Source organism: Dryobates pubescens, chromosome Z (assembly GCF_014839835.1).
Source record: "Dryobates pubescens isolate bDryPub1 chromosome Z, bDryPub1.pri, whole genome shotgun sequence".
Taxonomy (NCBI): Eukaryota; Metazoa; Chordata; class Aves; order Piciformes; family Picidae; genus Dryobates; species Dryobates pubescens.
Genome location: NC_071657.1, coordinates 106,278,558 through 106,297,844, shown reverse-complemented (window position 1 = coordinate 106,297,844; position 19,287 = coordinate 106,278,558). Strand labels below are relative to the sequence as shown.

General features: G+C 41.6%; 1 protein-coding gene across 1 annotated transcript in view; it reads left to right on the top strand.

Annotated features, from left to right (window-relative positions):
- SLC2A13 (solute carrier family 2 member 13) overlaps nucleotides 1-9,305 on the top strand; it is a 127,833-nt gene extending 118,528 nt beyond the window's left edge. Inside the window, exons 8-10 of the mRNA XM_054177901.1 lie at nucleotides 6,648-6,769; nucleotides 6,900-7,052; nucleotides 8,640-9,305. Of these exons, the coding sequence (XP_054033876.1) occupies nucleotides 6,648-6,769; nucleotides 6,900-7,052; nucleotides 8,640-8,866 (502 nt within the window). The 3' untranslated portion in view covers nucleotides 8,867-9,305. The remainder of the gene's footprint in view (nucleotides 1-6,647; nucleotides 6,770-6,899; nucleotides 7,053-8,639) is intronic.
- Nucleotides 9,306-19,287: the final 9,982 nt, after the last annotated feature.

The window sequence follows — 19,287 nt, the reverse complement described above, 5'->3', positions numbered from 1 at the left end:
TCTGTTTGTTCTTTTCTGTTTGGTTTGTTGTTATGATTTGGTTTTGATGGTGTGGGGTTTTTTGGTTGGTTGCTTTGGGGGTTTTTGTTTGTTTCCACTGGCTTTCATCTGCATATTTTATTAACATCTGGTTTAATAGATGAATTATTTCATTGTGTAAACTGAAGTCAAAGCGGTAGATGCAAACTTCTCCAGAGAGGTGTGCAGCTACAGTACATATTCTCTGAGGCACAGAAGCCATAGCTAGGGAACTGAGAAAGCTTAGCAAGTATTAATTCAGACATTAGTTGGGTTTAAATTGATCTGTTTGCCTCCAGGAATGAGTTAGGCTTTGCTCAATATTTTGGATAGCATTTTCCCTTGCATATATATCATCACTGAAAGGAACAGAAATTTTACTTTAATCAGAATATTCTTGTTTATAATGAAACTATACCTTAGTTTCACTGTTTACTATGGGTGGTGTTAATGTAACTATTTTGAATGTACATGGGGGGATTAGTAAGGCTGCTTGAAAAACAGGATAGAGGCAGTTTTCCAAGTTCTCTTTAGTTATGTGTGTGCCTGCTACTAAACTATTGCACAGTTAATCTAGTACCTTGCTAAGGTAATTCAAAGATATTTAGGAGTCTGTTTAGACAACTGAGTATCTTAGCAGAAAAATATCTTAGCAGTTTGAAGTTCTGAGAGCTAGCCACAGTCGAGACTCTTCCACAGGACAGGTAATTGCTTGTAGGTAAATAATCTTAGTTGTTCCTAAGCATCTTCCAAAAAACCTTCATCAGTCCATTGAGCAGCTACTCTAAGTTATGGCTGTTTGGTCCTTTGCACTTTCCATGACCAAGCTTCAGGTGAAAAGATGTGTCAATAAACTTGGCAAAAATTTGTATTGTTCAGTTGATAGGCATGATATAAAAGCATAGAAGACTTTAAAAATCTATTTAAAGAAGGTTTTGCAATTCCAATTTATTTATGTTACTCTGTAGACTAAACTGGTAAATTAGCTTATCATCCTTTTGATAATCCAGATACAATAGTCTGGCATAAGAGCAACCTTTAAGTAGTTTTCCTGTTGTTAGAATAAAGAAATGATGGATTAGTGAAAATGTGAATTAGGTCTAAAATCTTTCAATACCTGTATCTATATAGCACCTGATGTTAAAGTTCATCTGGGAGCAGAATGTGTAGTTTTGAAATATGCCTGCTCTAGCAAGCATTTTAAGAATGGTCACATTAGTGATTTTCTTTAGAAGCAATTTATTTCCTTAGCCTGATTTGATTTGAGTTTTGACCTTTTAAGACTTCTGATCTAAATCTATTTAAGATGCTTCTGAAGGGCTTAAAAGACAATAAAAAGTCAGCAGCTTTTATATTAAAAATATATGAACTGTTCAGAGTGAAACATTTAATTCCCACAAAAGCCATTTCATGAGGGCTACACAGTCCTCACGCTACAGAAAAGCAAAAATTAATGGAAATACGAGGAGAAAATCATCCAGGTCTTTGTCTTGTGCTGTGCCTGTTTACCTGTGCTATGTATTGCCCAGCCATTTCCCTATCTGTGGTTTTCAGTGTTATGCTTGAGAATTACTCTACAGCAAATTTGGCTCAAGTATTGGAATAATTTAGATTGATTGTCAAAGTAATGGTCTTATCCTGTTTCATCCTCTTGCTATTAGCAATAACATTTTAGACCACCCACACCAGCTCTTATCTTCATTTATGTGCTGTATGAAAGTAATTTAAGAAGGTGGAGAGCAAAGCTTTAAGTCTTCTGAACTGCATACCATACCTGATGAAGGATGGAGCCTGTGATTATGATACCCAGCATATAATGCCCGTAATTTAGAAACCTACCAATCTTCTGATTTATTTCCAGTCTGTTCAATTGTTTGCATCAGTTGTTGGAAAGACAGGTTTTCATTAAATAGAGCAGATGTTTGTCTTGAATTATCTGTGGGAAATACATGATGAAAGAAATTAACAGTAAAGATTTTCAGTGTAGCAGTGCCATGTTTTTACTTTGCCAGTATCTTCAGAAGAAATTACGTGGTGTGTCTTCACTGTTTGGCTGATACAACTATTACCCAGTATATTGGTATTTAGAAACTCTTTGCACTTGTACCTGACTGCATCATTTCACTTGTAAGCCATTTTGGGTGGGGCAGAGTTAATTTTCTTCACAGAAGCTAGCATGGGCAATATTCTGCATTTGTGCTGAAAACAATGTTAATAATTCAGGGATGTTTTGGTAACTGCTGAGCAAGCAGAGTTAAGCTCTTCACATCACCCAGACAGCAAGTAGGCTGGGGGTACACAAGAAATTGGGAGGGAACACAGCTGGGACAGCTGTCCCCAGCTGACCAAAGGGATATTCTATACCATATGACATCATGCTCAGCATATAAAGCTGGCGGAAGAAGGAAGACGGGACATTCAGAGTGGTGGTGTTTTGTCTTCCCAAGTAACTGTTACACATGATGGAGATGCTTTATGGCTGAAAACCTGCCTGCTGATGGGAAGTGGTGAATGAATTCCTTGATTTGCTTTGCTTGTGCACATGACTTTTGCTTTACCTATTAAACTGTCTTTATCTCGACCTGAAAGTTTTCTCATTTTTCACTCATTCAATTGTCTTCCCCATTTCACCAGCAGGAATGAGCAAGCTGCTGAGTGGATTTCAGTCATGGCTGTGTTAAACCACAACAGCCTTTTACAGGGCATTTCAGCCTGTGAAGCGATAGGCAGCTGCTTGTCTGCTTTCCAACATAGATGCACCCTTTATGCAGGACAAAATGAAGGATTTTATCTAGCAGCACATTATACAGTAATTGTTAATATATTCTTCAGCAAAATACTAGATCCTGTAGAAATAGTATAGCAAAACAATTAGCACAGTCACAGAACATAAGCAAATCCGCAGCTTTGCAGAAGTGTTGTCTTTGAAAATAGCCAGCACTGCAAGACAGCATCAAGTTCAGATATCTCTGCTTTTACTCTGTGTGCCATGATGGTCTACTGCTGAAGGATGAGAAAAGTGCAATTGATTACTGCAAGGTTTCTGCTAGATGTCGTCTCAAGTGCTGTTTTTCTTGTTTCAGTCTGTTTTTTGCAACAGAATTTGCTGTCATTTATGAACAGACATCAGAATAGATGAATGGCTTCAGCCATAGGAGGCTTTGTAGACATCTGGTTTTCCCTTGTATTATTTGTGTTCCACTCTGTCGAAACTAGGACACATCTTGGCAAAGATGGTAGGAGAAGAAAACATCAAGGCCTCCTGGCAGTTGTGCCTGTGTGAATCAGCAGGTTGGTTTTTGCTGATGGAGATGGATACAAGATAATAAAACCAGTATGTCTTCCCTTAGAGTAGGGTTAGAGAGAAAGCATGAGGCTTTCAGAGCTGATCTGGCTGAGCAGAATGGGAAAGCCAGTCTCAGCATCAAAATGTCTAAAATGCTAATCAGCTTCTATTCATTACCTAACACCTGCAAATGGAATTACAGTAATAGCAAAAGAAGCAAAATCGATGCTGTTAAAATGGTGTGAAACTGTAATCCTGTGATCTTCAGTCAGGCTGAGGCAGAGCAGCTATGCTGGGCTGAGTGGGAGGTGGCAACAGGGTTACCAGGTGTTCAGTAATTAATCTTTCAAACATCATTTCCTTAACTTTTAAGGAATGACTGGTTTGAATGTATAGGTAGTTATCCAGCACAATTCAGTCCTCTGAACATCTTGTACCTGGAGCATACCTCAAACCTGATTTGGCCTGCACATGGTGAGGAGCACACAGAGTGTAGGGAAGTGTCAAGGTGATGCAACAAGGAATCATCCGTGTTTCATGCTTGAAACATAAAACAAAATCCTGAGCTGAGACAAGAAAAAGCAAAGTGACAGAAGGTGCTTGGGGTGATGCTTAGAAGCAATAGCAAGGATGGTACCAGTGCTTTTGGCTGAGAAAATATGAAAAATCTCAGCTGCTAGTGCTTCCCAGCAGATTCAGCCATTGAAGCTGCTGGTGTCTTAGGTGGATGAGTGCCCCAGGTGCCAGGCAGTGACTGAGGCCATGAGCCTGCTGTATTCAGGCACAAGGGACGTAGGTTTGAGAAGGGTATTCAGTTTGCCTGCATTCTACTTTCTCTCACCTGAAGACTGAAAATGAATCTGTAGGCACTGGATGAGATCAGCTTTCTGGGAGAGCTTGACAAAGGAAAGTGGAAAGGGTGGAAGGGGGCACACTGGCACCAACTGCCTTGCTGGCAGCACATTGAAGCATTTCCCCGAAGAGAGCTGCCTCCACCTGGTCAGACACTGCTGAAATGCAAGGTGCAACTGCAAACCTTACAGCTTACTGCCATTAAGGCAGCATTAGGGTTTAGCTGAGGTTTCAGATATGTTTTCCCAGGATTTGTTGTTAACATCTCTGCTTTAAGTGTATTTGTACTTTTGATTTCCACTGTCTTGAAATAGAGTTTGGGAATTCCTGGTGATATCCTGCTCTAACTGTTGTCTTATTGATACAACCATGCCAAAATAAGGAAGATTTCTGCCCCAGGAGTGGTGATGGTGGCATGGCCACTAGCACATTCCTGTTCAAGCTAGGACTGGCTGTTTATTCCTTAACAGAAAAGTTAGAGAGATGTTTTGCTGGAATTTGCTTTTGAAAGTGAGCTGGAATGGTGGTAGGTACTCTGAAACATTTCAGGGTGTCTGTTGCTCTGCCACTTCACCACTCCGTTGCCCAACTATCACCTGTTGCAGGCATCTTCATTCTGGTTTTCCTACTGTTAAGCCATGTTGAAACTATGCATTTGTACTGTCAACTGGTGACCCCTTCCCAGCAGAGAAGGAGGATTGGGAAAAGGAGAGGAAGACCCATGGGTTGAAATGAAAATTAATTTACTGAAACAGTAAAACTAATGCCAGTGCCAATGTAAACTATACAAAGTTACACTCAGTCCAGTGAATATATGGCAGTCACAAACTGGAGCACAGTCCTCAGGAGCAGAATGGTAAGCAAGCACCACCAGGGATGGTGAGAAGCAGAAGCCACTAGCAAGAATCTCTCCTGTCCTCAGTAAAGTTCCCCCCGTTTACTAAGTATGACATTTATGGTGTGGGATACAGCTGGAACCAACTCAAGTCAGCTGTCCTGATTGACTCAACACTGCTAACAGCCTGGAGCTCATGGCTGGCTAAGGATCGCGTCCCAGCAACACCAGGAGAGGGTCATATTCTTCACATAAGTGTCCAGCTAATCTGGAAGTCCTAACCCAGACAGATTTTCAGCTCTCTCCGATTTATTCTCTTCAAGTAGATAACATTGTTTGCACATGAAAGAGTAGTGTGGTGGGTTGAAATTACCCCCCCAACATAAAACTGGCATATGAGCTCAGTTAGAAAACAAATGAAGGTGTATTTACAAGCAAAACTACAAACTAAATATGAAATGCAATTAATAAGTGCAAAATATACAATATTTACATATATATACAATATATAAACATCACAGGAACCCCCCTGGACAAAACCAGGGGACTAGTAATCCCTTCCCCCCTCCATGCTCCCTTATACCCCATAAAGGAGAGAGAAGAGCAGAGAGTTGTTGTTAATACTTATCCAGAACAAAGCAATGCAGCCAAGGTCATCAAAGCCAGCAGAAACCAGAAGCTAGTATATGGTAGAGTGAAAGAGTCAAAAATGGTAATTTATTTACATTCTGTCACTTTCTGTTTAAGTTCTATGGAAAATGTTCAAGGTACAGCTAAAACTACAAGTATTGTCTGCTTAAGTCTCCTCTCCCAAAAGTACATGGTTTTTCAACTGTAGCACTTGATGTGGTTGTAGCTGAAAAGTTTTTCTAGTTACAGTTATCACTTGTTGCCACAGCAACAAGTGCAGCACAAATGCTGCTAATTAAAACAAACAAACAAAAAAACAAGCACCAAAAAATGAAGTTGCCACTCTTCCTTTAGAATACGTTATGTTGTGGGGAGTCAGATGAGCATGCCTGGTACTATACTTTATCCTTGAAATTTCCACATACTCCTCAGAATAGATACACAGGCACAGTTTATCTCTGGTCTAATTCCTCTTTTCACTGTCTAGTTGTGAAGGCTACCTGCAAAATAATTTCCCTGTGTAGAAAAGAAAGTATGTGCCTCTTTTCCTTGTACCTTCATTTGACCTTGGCACACTCCATAGGTATTCCTGATTATACCCAAAGGGTGCAGCCTATCATTAATTTAGTTCATTAGTGAGTTAAGGCCTAACTTCCATTTTACTTCAAGTCCTTGCATCTTTAGCTTAAAGTCGTGCTGCTGCATCCTTTTTTTAACAATGTGTGATATTAATATGAATGACCTTGTTGACTTTGGTATGACCGCTTGTACAGTAAAGACTAGATATGAGGTGAGTATTTAAATTCAGGAATGTTCTGGTGGTTACTCTTCCTAAAACCAGACAAGCACATTTCTGAATGTAGAACTTGGTTCAAAGGTCTTGGTAAAAACAGAGATGAAGTTTTTTCATGCAAACTGCACATTTGTCAGCTTTTTGTAAGACATTACAGGCTGTGTTTATGTTGAGATGTTACCTGTTTACAGCCCTGAGAATACTTTAATACAAAGTTGTTTGTAATTTTTCAGGTGTTCAAATGAAACAGTATTCAAAAAGGAAGATTTGTTTTGGGCATACAATTTCTGTCCCACACCATACTCTTGGACAGCACTTCTGGGCCTTATTTTGTACTTGGTTTTCTTTGCACCTGGTAAGCAAATGTTTGGTTTTGCATGTAAGTTAAAAAATCATAAAGGTAAAATGTCAAATACTGATGCTACATGTTAAATTGGCTTTTGAGTCCAACCATTGAACAGATTGATCTTTTGTCTAATTTTTAGGGATGGGCCCCATGCCCTGGACCATCAATTCTGAAATTTACCCTCTTTGGGCTAGAAGTACAGGAAACGCATGTTCCTCTGGAGTCAACTGGGTTTTCAATGTGCTGGTGTCACTGACGTTTCTGCATACAGCTCAATACCTGACGTACTATGGTAAGACACAGTGTGCATCCCTGTATGCAGTCCATAGATTTTGTACTGATTCTGGGACACTCAGTTGGTTGCACTGGGAAATGTCAGCTGTGAATGCAGTGTTCTCAACCTACCATGATTTAGGAAGACTAGAGACCTGATACGAACATGTCCAGAGAAGGGCAACGAGGCTGGTGAGAGGCCTTGAGCACAAGCCCTGTGAGGAGAGGCTGAGGGAGCTGGGATTGTTTAGCCTGGAGAAGAGTAGGCTCAGGGGAGACCTCATTGCTCTCTACAACTACCTGAAGGGTTGTTGTAGCCAGGAGGGAGTCATCTCTCAAGCAACCAGCACCAGAACAAGAGGACACAGTCTCAAGCTGCACCAGGGGAAGTTTAGCCTTGAGGTGAGGAGAAAGTTCTTCACTGAGAGAGTCATTCACCATTGGAATGAGCTGCCCAGGGAGGTGGCGGAGTCACCATCCCTGGAGGTGTTCAAGAGGGGATTGGACGTGGCACTTGGTGCCGTGGTCTAGTCATGAGGTCTGTGGTGACAGGTTGGACTTGATGATCTTTGAGGTTTCTTTCAACCTTGGTGATACTGTGATACTGTGACCTGCCATGATCATAGGCTGATCCAGCTTTCATAAGAAACATTTCCTTATGCACTTAATGGAGAACCTAGAGAGTTACTTCAGAGAACCTGTAAAAACCCACTTTTGACTTGGTGAAATATGCTGATTCCCACTTAAGGAGACAGCAATTTTCCAGTTTTTGATGGCATCTAAGGCCCCTATCAGATAGTCCTTACAGAGATAGCTGTGTAAGATGTTACTGCCCCAGTCCCAGCTGTTGATTGCATCATGTCTGCAAGATCCAGAGGAGAGTTTGTCAGATTACTACTCAGCCACTCCACTACAAGCCATTTAAATACATTAAGCTGATAGGGAGCTGATGTAACCTTCACATCATTACTAGTAGGGAGTCTTTCACCTTTACTTGCCATTCCTTTGAGTCTTCAGTCTAGAAACATGGCAGGTAAATGTTTGTTGGTCCTTTGGTACTTTTTCTGTTCCCCTAGGTAAGGTGGGTGATGAGGAAAAGGTGGATGACAGGGGGAAAAGGTGGGTGGCAGGGTGAATGAGCCCTTTCTCACTGCTAATTGTCTCTGCAGAGGACTTTTAAGTAATAATTAGGTGTAAGAGTCAAAAGCATTATTTTAATCCTGACAATGTCTTTCTTAGTAAAATTTCTCAATTTAAAGGGTTGTCTTAGTGTGTCCTTCAACATTAACATAAACTAAGAAAGTTCATGACTGCTTTGTATTATTGAGTATGCAGTTGTTTAATTGCTGCATATTTTAACAGTGGAATGGCTTGCCCAGAATGTGTATTTGCTTCTGTGTGAAATGCAATTGCTGCTGTTAATTCGCTCCACTGTGGAGTGATGCAATAAAATGGCCTCCTCCTACATGTGCAGCCTTGCATATCCTCCATTCCAGCCTTTGTTTTTACACACTCTTATGATATGTATGGCCTTTCGCTTTTGCTCTGCAGCAGAGAGGAGAGTAGAACTTCTCTAACCAATTGTGCGTGTTGTTTTGCATTGCAGGAGCCTTCTTCCTCTATGCAGGATTTGCTGCCTTGGGACTGGTTTTCATCTATGGCTGCCTTCCTGAGACTAAAGGGAAAAAACTGGAGGAAATTGAATCTTTGTTTGAGAACAGGCTGTGCACATGTGGTATGGCAGATTCTGATGAAGGGAGGTATATCGAGTATATTCGTGTGAAGGGAAGTAATTACCATCTTTCTGACAATGATGCTTCTGATGTGGAATAATTTTCAGCTGCTGATATATTTAATCATTTAAAAGCCTTCTGGAGGAAAAGCAGCTCTCTGATGACCTCACTGCACTGCTTCTGGTCTGGTTCTCCTTTCTACTGTCTATTTTTAAATGCCTTCATGTTCAAAAATGCTCCTTTGGGGAGGAAATTTAATATGCTAGTGTTTTCTTGATGACAAAAAAAGCAATGGCTTCCAATAGAGAGATTGAATTCCACAGTTACCTGAGTTCATCAAGTGTGCACAATTCTGGACCGTCCGGAGGTATTTAGTAAGGAGTACTGTACCAGATCAATAGAGAGGGCAATCCTAGATGATATGGGGTTGTCCTAGATGATATGGGGTTGTCCTTATCTTCAATGATGACAAAAAATAAAATAATAGAGTAGCTAATCAGAAAGCAGCCAACATCTCTGGGATCCCCATCCCATAGCAGCCAAGCTGCTCTGCTATGGATGAGGAATGCATAAGCTGCTGTAACAGTAGCCATTCAAAAGGTTTAGTGGGTTAGGAAAATACAAATATCTGCTATATCTCTCAGAGGGAGCCTTTCACAAATTTACTATATAAGGATTTCCATTTTTACTTATTTGAGATTACAAGCAGAGATCCACAAACAATCAAGTGGAGGTTTCCTAGGGTGGCATACACCTGCATTACACTGGGTCATCTAAGCCACTGCTGCTCATGAGTACACACTACAGTCAGGAGTTGGTGTTTGTAAGAAAAACTGCCAAAATTAACTACCTGACAGCAGGAGAACAAAACAAAATGTGTGGCCACATGTACAAATTAACCGGTATACATTTATAGGTACAGTGTAGAGGCCTCGGTTTGTTGGGGCGGGGGGGAAGGGGGTTCTTTTTCCCTTTTTGCATTTGAATGTCTGGTTTTGAACACAAAATGTCACTCACTAAAAGAAAGAAAAGGAGGGCAGAGATTTTGTGCTGCTTAACCTCACAGTGATCATTCCCCCTGCGCCTTTTGCTCATTGCCTTCAGTTTGTCTTATATGTGCAGAGTAAATGAATCTCAGCATATTTTCCTTCTAATTCCCTTAGTCTTGCTGAGTCCAAAGAGAAATATTAGCAACGAGCAGAAGCCAACATCTTTTATTAATTGCCTTACCACAGCATTGCAAAATTGTCAAGAAAATGCCAGGCACAAAAATCAACTTGGCTGCCTTTAGCCGTCGTAATGAAAATATGAATGGTATTTTATTCACCTCCCATGATTCCTTGCCTTGGAAAAATGAATTTTATGCAGCTACATAAAAGTTTTATGGGTTTGTAATTATTTTTTTTTCTTGCCCTGTCCTCACTGCTTTAAATCTTCAGAGATAGAACTTTGAAAGCATCAACAATTCAAATTCTTGTCTTTGAAATGTTCCTTTCGTGAAAGAATAGGGATAAGCTCCTCTTTGGGCTGCCCACCATCTGGTGTTTCTGTAAAGATTTCAGAAGTTGTTGGGTTCATCAGCTTTTTTTGGGTTCTTTTGTTGGGTTCATCAGATTCACTTCGTGGGCTTTTCTTGGGTTGAAAAATATTTTGAATGGAGGGTTACTACCACAAGTGAGACTGGATATTTGTTCCTAAATTATTTTTGTTGGGTAAGATGGGGTTTTGTTGCAAAGAAGTCTGATGTTACGTTAGTTAATCTTCTGTGGGGCAGTTCTTCCTCGCCAGTTGGTGACCTTCAGTGATGAGGTGTTTTGGGGGTGTATTTTGGTTTGTTTGTTGTTGTTTGGGTTTTTTTAACTCCTTTAATCAGAGAGATATTTTTGGAAAGAAAACATTTTAAAGCATATTCCTGTGACTTGACTGGGTCGAAAAGGGGAAAGCATAGGGAATCTCAACCAAGTCCTTACTCAGATTGGCTTGACCTTGAACGTTTCCTTGCACGGTGAGAGGGCTGGATTCTCATGCCTTCCACCTTGCCTCCCCTTTAAGCGCACAATATTTTATGCTTGAAAGCATCAGCTGTTGAAAATTCTCAGGTCTCCAGACCCATCTACAAATGCACCCACCGCGGGATGTCTCCATTAGGCTGTCACCTCTTTGAAGCCTTCACTGAAGGTGCTGTACCTGACATGACAAAATACTTGGCACGGAAGGGAACAAAATAGTTTTAAGAGAAAATAGTTTTTTTTCCTGAAACCAAAAATGGGTGTTTAGAGACTCTTATTTGGAACAGTTTTGTCATCCTGAACAGTCTGTGAATCTGTGTGTAGCTCCTGACCTATGCTCATGTGGTATCCTACATAGTAATAGGTTTAAGATGGGATTTACTGGCCTTTCAGAAAAGAGACTTAAGGCCACACTTGCTGTTATGTTTGTGAACTTTCCCTTGCTTTATGAGTTTTGCTGGAGTAGGGTGTAAGCCAAGGAGGGTGTCCTTGCACTGGCAACAGTGCTGGTGCTGACCTTACGCTTCATTGCACATATGTCCCCAGGTAGAGGAAACTGCTGCATTTATTTGGCATAACCAAAGCAAAGTCACTGGAAAGATCACTGTCACAAGATCAGCCTCTTCTGTTTTGCAGGCAGTGCTGGGGCTTTTTAGCAGCGGAAGAGCACCTCTCTGTGCCAGCCTTGTTTCACTGACATTCCCCAAAGTGGCACTCAGCTGAGTACAACACTGGGGTTGTTTCCTCACACGAGTCTGATCTTACTGCAAACAGTTTTCTGAAGGCTGGCATCCCTTACCATCTTTGTTGAGGCAAAATGATTGAAACGCATGCGTTTTATTCATCACTGCTACTGGCTATGAGGGTGCAAAATATATTGGCTTCTTTATTGTAATTCCCTTTTTCCCTCATGCAAAGAATTGAATTGGAGTCTTCCTCTTAGGGTTGCTTTACACAAGACAATGTTACATACCTGAGAAACACTGAACCTAGTACCAAGCATCCTGTGTAATGAAAATGAGATCAAATAATTAATACTTAATTAATCTTACTCACTTAGGGTTTTATTTTTAGAATCTGTGAACATTTGTAGTGTATGAAGAAAATTAAATAAATGTTTCTATTTTGCAAAGATTTTTTATATCTGTGCATATTTTAAGTTTTCAGAGATTTCGCTAAACGTAGACTTAGTGATGTTCCAGATAAAAGAATAAAAATACAGGGTAGGTGAATAATTCCTTATAAGTAGCATAAATAGTATGTCTAAGCACAATATCATTTTAGTGAAAGCTTTCTGCAGAAGATGTGAAATTGTTTCTTCCCTTAATTCAGGTATTCTGTGCATCAGGAGTGCTGGCGTAATCCTGCTGGTAGAGCTGGACATGCTGACTATACACAACAATTTGAGATCTTTTGAATCTGATTAATCTGACTTTTCGTGTTGTGATCTAACAGCAGGTATAGAAGAAACAAGTCCTGGTACATTTTTAATCTTTTTAAATTTAATTCACATGCTGTTTGTTCACCATGTTGAAATTCTAAAGTACTGGGGGGCAGGGGTTGAGATAATTTGCCACTTGTTTCTTATCCTTGTTGGTGCTTGATCAAAATAATCTTTTAACAAGAGAAACAAGTGTCTTTTAAAAATAGACAATGAAGCAAAGCAAGGGCCCCATTCCTTGGAGGGCTGAAGTTGCATTGTCATGTGTGTCATGTGTGCACTTTAAACTCTCATACAACTCTCTTGTGAGTTGTAGTGACAGCCCTGTCAGAAATTTCATGAGCGAGGAAGCATCCCCAGGATCATTGTTCCAGTACTGACTTTTTTTGGGTGTGAATTGGCAAATGCAGTGTTTCACTGGTGTAGGAGTTAGGACTGGGAGGGGAGAAGGAAGAAATGATGCTTCGAAAGCCCCATGAAGTCATGCTTCAGTAGAGACAGGTGTCATAGCCAAAAGGAGCAGTCTCTGATTTTTCTCCCATGTGGGAGGAAGTTGGTGGGATGAGGTGACTGGGCTCAGTCCTGTGGATGGGAAGAGGGAGGGGACTGGCAGACTAAGGGGGAATAAGCACACAAGTGTTCTCTCCCAATGCCAATGTGAAGGTGAGAACATGGCAATGGAGTTTGCATATTGAATACTTCTTTCCTTGGTGAAGTCTCTTTTGCCCTTCATAGTCACTTAGATTGAGCACTGGGGAGAAGTTTTAACTTTCAGGGGCTGCTACAGACCCTGAGTAAGGGAGTTTCTTTTGTCCATGAGGATATTTGATTCAGTCCCACAGGCATGCAGTGGGCTACTGCAAGATAGGCCCTGTACTCTTCTGCTTTATACCCAGCTTTCTACTTCCCAGCATCAACACTCCTCTAACCTGGTCTTCTTGAAATTTACTTGTACTTGCACAAGAGGTTTTGTTGGCTGAACATCACTATACAAGAATGAGGCAGAGTCTTCACAGCATAGAGAGATCTCAAGGTAGGAATTAAGGCAGAAGCAACAGTTTTGCAAAGCACTTTAAAGAGTAAGATACTTGTGCACTTTTTTTCTGAGAGAGTCAAACTAACCAAACCCATTCCTCTGCATTGGGAAGAAAATTGAGCTTTGTGTACCAGGCCAGAAGCAGATAATGCCACAGTATGTGCTTTATGGCAAAATGTGTTTTTATTGCGGGTAATATTTACAGCTTACATGTAGCTGCTGCCTATAAAGTGACTCAGTTGTTCTCTGGATTTTAACAAGTCATACTTCTGTGCAAAAATCTTAGTGGTTTTCTATCAATCTTCATCGCCTTGTGTACAGTACAATTAAGCATAATCCACAAAGTGGTCTAGGTTGTGGCAATGTTACAAATGTCAGCACAGTAAAATCTAGATGAACATTATTAAAGAAATATTGTTGTTTGTGATACTGGGGGTTAAAACTCCTTAAAGGCAACTATATATAGATTTTAAAAGTCTGAGAAAAAATGGCAGTTCTTATATATTTTGTGTATGTTTTCATATAGAGAAAGAGTTTTTTATGTGCCAATTCCCATCAACTGTAGTGTTTTGTAAATGGGTGTTAATAGTGTTCAGAGCTCTGTATATGAGAATGTACTTTAACCACAATGACCTGTTAGTGTGAACCAGCAGCATGTTTTTAACCTTACTCACACCTCTCATCAGAGGAGCTCACTCGCAGGCTTTCAGTAGAGTTCACTCAGGCCAAGGGAAGTTTGAGCGGCATCAGGCCTCAAGAATACAGATTCCATCCAAATCCCAGCTTTTTCTCATCGTCCCTAGATGTGTTACATGTGAATGATCTGGCATGTGTAATTGTAAAGCTTCAACTCCAGTTCAGTTACATTCCTTGATTCTGTTGCGATGCAGTTTGTCAGAATCTGGTTGGGCCTTTCGTTGCATTTATGTAAGTTAGGGGCATACCGGTAGATTGTGAATGTCATCCACCTAGTTCTAAAGGAAACATGCATTTCTGAAGTGGTGAAAGAAAGGCAAATTTATCTTGCTGCCTTAAATGTTACGCACACTTTGGGAGAGGACTAAATGTGTGACCATGATCAAAACTTCTGGGAGCAACTTCGTGGATCCTCAGCAGGTGTGAAGTGAGAAGATTGTTTCGTGGTGCTGGGATGCTGTGCTACACCACAGGTCCTGCCTAGTGCATACTTGCCATCTGTTTTATTTTAAGTGCTCAAATAGTCCCCATGAAATTGATTGGAGTATTCATATGCTCGATATGCTCCAGGTGCTCAGTGTCCTGCTGGTCCAGGGCATCGCTTGGAAGCGGCATGAGTCACGTCTCTGCTTTCCATCATGAATCTCACACCCCTACAAAACCATGAACCAGATCTTTCTGTGACAAATTCCCTGTAGAAATTTGAGAGATTACTAGAGACCAAATTGATAGTCTTTGTTCCATGCTGAATAAGAACGTGCACATGGTGCCATCAAGGCATACTGTGATCTCCGAGCACGTGTTACAGTATTCAGTACAAAACAGGTTTTGGCAAAACTCGCGATCGGGCGGTTCGAGTTATTTCTTAACCACGTCAAACATGTGCCATTTCCTTTTGCAACCAGTCAAGCCTATAATGTATGAAAGTGTTGTACGTTTTCTGAAACTTAAGTGATGTAAAATTATTTAATTGACTTCTGTTCTGATTGCTTTATGAAGTTTGGTCTTTACAGAAAAATAAATATCTTCAAAGAATTGTCAGTGCCAGAAGTGTAAATGAACAAAATAAAAGGTGAGATAAGTACAGAAACTTTCTCAATATTTTCTTTGTTCAGGTATTTGGGTCATCTTTTACAGCTGCAAAATTGCATTGCTCAGGAAAATGAGCTAAAGTAGCCCATAGGCTTGCCTGAAGTAAGTGAAGGGTAAGTAAGAATAACTCTGAATTTGACCTTAATATGGTATGTTTCAAATCAGAGAGGGATTCTGTGATGATGGGACACCAGACAAGTGTTCCTTCCTTCCTAGAGGATTTGTTAAAAAGAGATGAATGCAGCTGTGCAGAGCCAGCGACTCTCCCAGTGTCCCACCATGGGTTTTCCACACAGAGTAGTTTGTGACAGCAGTTTATACCTTCAGGCTTGATTATGGCCTGGGGAAAGGCCAGAGGTTACTGTTTGCTAATTGGGAAATATCCTAACCTCTGTGTGTTTTATTAAAAAAATTCCTTAACCAGTTTGATGATTAACAAAGAGCAGCACAACCCTGGCTGTGCCATGCTGGGAATTGCCCTCCCTGTGCTCCTCAGTGTGGCAGAGGAACTGCAGCTGCCTGACCCAGTGAAAATTGGTCCTGTTACCTCCACCTACTGCAGGTACCATGATTGAATTCTTGTGAGGTTCAGAGTTGTCTCTGACTGAACTGTGGCCTTTATTCTGGGATGCAGAGAAATCACAGCGGGCAGCAGTGCAGCTGATGGGGAGACTCTGGCAGCAGGAAACCGCGACACTTATCTCCCAGAGGGGAGAGGGTAAGCTGATAATTGTGCACTGACAGGTTATGTTTTTAGGGTTCTGGCTGATAGTGATTTTAAAGGTGATGAGTGGCTGCGGTTCAGATTACTTGTCACCAAAATCACAAGGCAGCTTTGTGGGGTAATGAAAAGCTGTCAAACACTCAATTTTTTTGCTTTCTTCCATTTCCCGCTGCTCCAGCTGTTACCACAAAACAACTACTGATGGATTGATTTCTGCCAAATGGATTCTGCCATCTGCAGAATCAAACTGCAGACAGTAGCAGTGCTCACTCCCAAATCTTAGTGCGTCTTCGGGATCAGACTCCTCAGGCACCAAAGCTGGATGGTGCTGCATCTGAACCAAAGCTGGCCCACTTGTGCCCAGTGAGTTGCACTGGACTGGTCAAAGAGACCTGCCAGTGACCATCCCCTGAACTGGTGTTCCTCCAGCTCCTGATGCCCATGCAGAGCTCCCTGCACAATTGTACTTGGACTCTTCAGCTGTTGCACTTCGAGCACATTGCTTGACCCAAAATGAATGATATCTCATCCTTTCTCCTGATAGAGAGAACCAGCTGATCAAGCAACCAGCTGAAATCCATGGCCAAATAGTCACTTTGAGGTGCATTTTGTTCAGATGAACCCAACTGCTGATCATTTGTTTGTTGCCTCTGTCAGTGTCACTCCTTACTATGTTCCTGATTTTGTGTTACTGGCATAGTTCATCATCACCCCCAGCTCCCTGATGGAAAGACTCCTCCACTTTCCCAAGGAAGAGGCACTCAGTGCTGCTGTAGTGGACATGGGTGCCCTGAGGGAGGAGAATGGTGGATGTCCTGAATCATGAGAGGGGACAATAGTGCGGCACAGGCTCCCAGCATGCCCAAACCCCACAGTAAGGCACATGAAACGGCCTGGTTCAGACACAGGGTGCTGCAGTGAACAGGGTGCTGTAGCACAGCTGACCTGCATCTGTGTTCGTGCTGTTCTCCACAATTATATCCTAGTTTCTGTTACAAAGCTTGGGGCTAATGCCACCCCTCCTGACATGTCCTATGTGTCTCACCATTCCTCTTGGACACTTCTGTGGTGATTGCATTCCCACCCCCAAAGCCTTTCCTTTTTCTCAAAGCCATTTTCACAGATGAGGCTGGTAAGACCTTTCATCCCAAGCCAGCTGTCACCAAATCCTGTGTTCAGGTTGTCCACCTGAATCCTTCACTCAGTGTCACTTAGTGTTGCCATAACTGCAGAAGGGGAGGTCATTGGCAGTTATATAATGTGCCATCCTGCAAATACCAGATGATTTCTCTGTCTCCATAGTAATAGCCGTGGCCTGCAGCAAGTGGCCAAATCCTGCTGGGAGGTGATGGTTTGGAGTAAAGCCTTGCTGTGAAATTGGGGTTTATTTTAAATCTTGTCATGGCATGATGGCTTCAAAACCAATCTCACTGCTCCTGATGAGTTCCTTTGTTTTGTCCAGGATGCCTGGCACAACAGTGTGCCCTGTCACAAGATGTGACTGCAGTCAGAACCAGTCTCTGATGCTACATGGCTTCCCCACTGCTTTCCCTGGCATTTAGTTACTCACAGCTCCCAGGCTGGCAGGGTGGATTAATAGCATCAACTACTGTAGTATCAGCTGAAGAAAACACAGTCTGAGGCTCCCTCTGATAGAGGGGAGATCCCTATTAAACTAAACTTAGTCACACACCCCTGAGCAGACGGGGAGAGTGGTTCTGCGATAAGGAGAAAGCACAATTCTCTTCTAATGCAATAATAGTAAGGTAAATACTTTAAAATGTTTCTGTAGTGGCTGAAAAGAGGATGCTGCTTATTCATCATCTCTGGCAGTATACAAAGAGCTACAAAGAGTTTTGTTTCTTCTAAGTGCTTTGCAATTACAGGTAAAAATTGTTAAGGTAATTGGATTCTATATGCTCTCTTACAAAGGCTTTGGAAAACAATTATCTACAGTGACTGATATATCCCAAGTGGAGAATTATTGCATTAATGACATGTATGCAGCTCTTACATGCAGCCAGTGAGAAAATGTGTCTTGCACTGAGCTGTGTAATTTCAGTCCTTACTGGGAAATGATGCAATCTAGGCTGCAACCAGATTGGTTTTGAGAGTTTCTATACTAGTGGCTGAAGTGAAAATAAGATATACCTACTGGAAGGCTCTCAGTTATGAGAGATAACAGTAAAGAGGTATTGTTCATTCACATCCATAGGGTGCAACTGGCTCTCTTTTTCTCAGTTCTCACCTGCGTTGTTTCTCTCATAGGTTCACAGGAGCAGACTGGGAACATGTTCCGCTCAGAGGCAGGCTCTGCAGACCAGGAGCATCTGCCTGAACTAAGCTTCTCTGGAAAGCAAAGCAAAATTTCCAAGTCCCAGTCCTGACAGAAATCAGGAGCATAACTTCCATTACAAGTTAGTGGCAGTTTACCTTGGGCTGGGTCACTTCAGCATCTCTCTAAGCACATCCACCAGAGAACAGTCTGGCCACGTGGGAATTTTACATCTGCTAATCTAATAACCACCCCTCAAACCGAAGGTGTGCAGTGCTGGGGTCTTTAGCTGTAACATGCTGTTCACTAGCCTCTGCCACAGCATATTGCAGGATGCTGGCAGACCAAGCAAGTTGTAATGGTGCCAGCTGTGGGGAGGGCCATGGCATGCCACTGGAAAGGCGATGGGTATGCACTGGGCACTGGAGACCGCTGGGAAAGAACATGCCTTAGAGATACCCTAATTCAGGCCACCAGGGCTGCAACTGGTGTGGCACAATCTGAATGGGCTTCATAACACTGAATGAACTGTCTGCTGCAAACCACCAATAATGGCTGAGCTTCCGGCAAACCATAGCTGTTGAAATAAATTGTAGCTCCTGTGAAGATGATGAACATTGCAGTTTCAGATGAAAAAATTACCAAGGAGGTCACTATGACAATAAATTGAGGTAACCTAAAAAAAGAAAATCTGCTTATGCCAAGCCTTAGGAATCAGACAGTGAGTTGGCTAAATGTTACCCATTTCAGAAGTCCAGCTGTGCAAACCACTTCCCACGTGTGCAATTTATATACACAAAGGACAATGCTATTTATTTCCAAGTCCAGAAAAGTTAATTGAAATTTCCAAGATGCTATTTTAAAAATGGCATAGCCATAAACTTGCAAACTGTCAAGTAATCAACACCTTTTTAAAAATGGCTCTTAACTGCAACAATGAAAGCCAACAGAAAATACAGGCACTGGTTCAGTGATGAGAACAAAAAGAAGGGCAATGGGTCTCACGTGGGCTGAGTGACACACATCCCTTCATCTGCAAAACTTTCTATTACAAAATGTAGAAATAAAAGAAGCCAGTCTGGTGGGAATAAGTGCAGTGAGTATTTTGAGAGCTGTCTCCAAGGGAGAAATCACCACATAGTAACCTTGTAAAAGAAATCTCCCCTGTTCTTCAAGGAATAGCTTCTACACAAGCTCCTTTGTAATGAAGAGGATCCCTGCACACAGTCAGCTTGCTAACACTGTTTT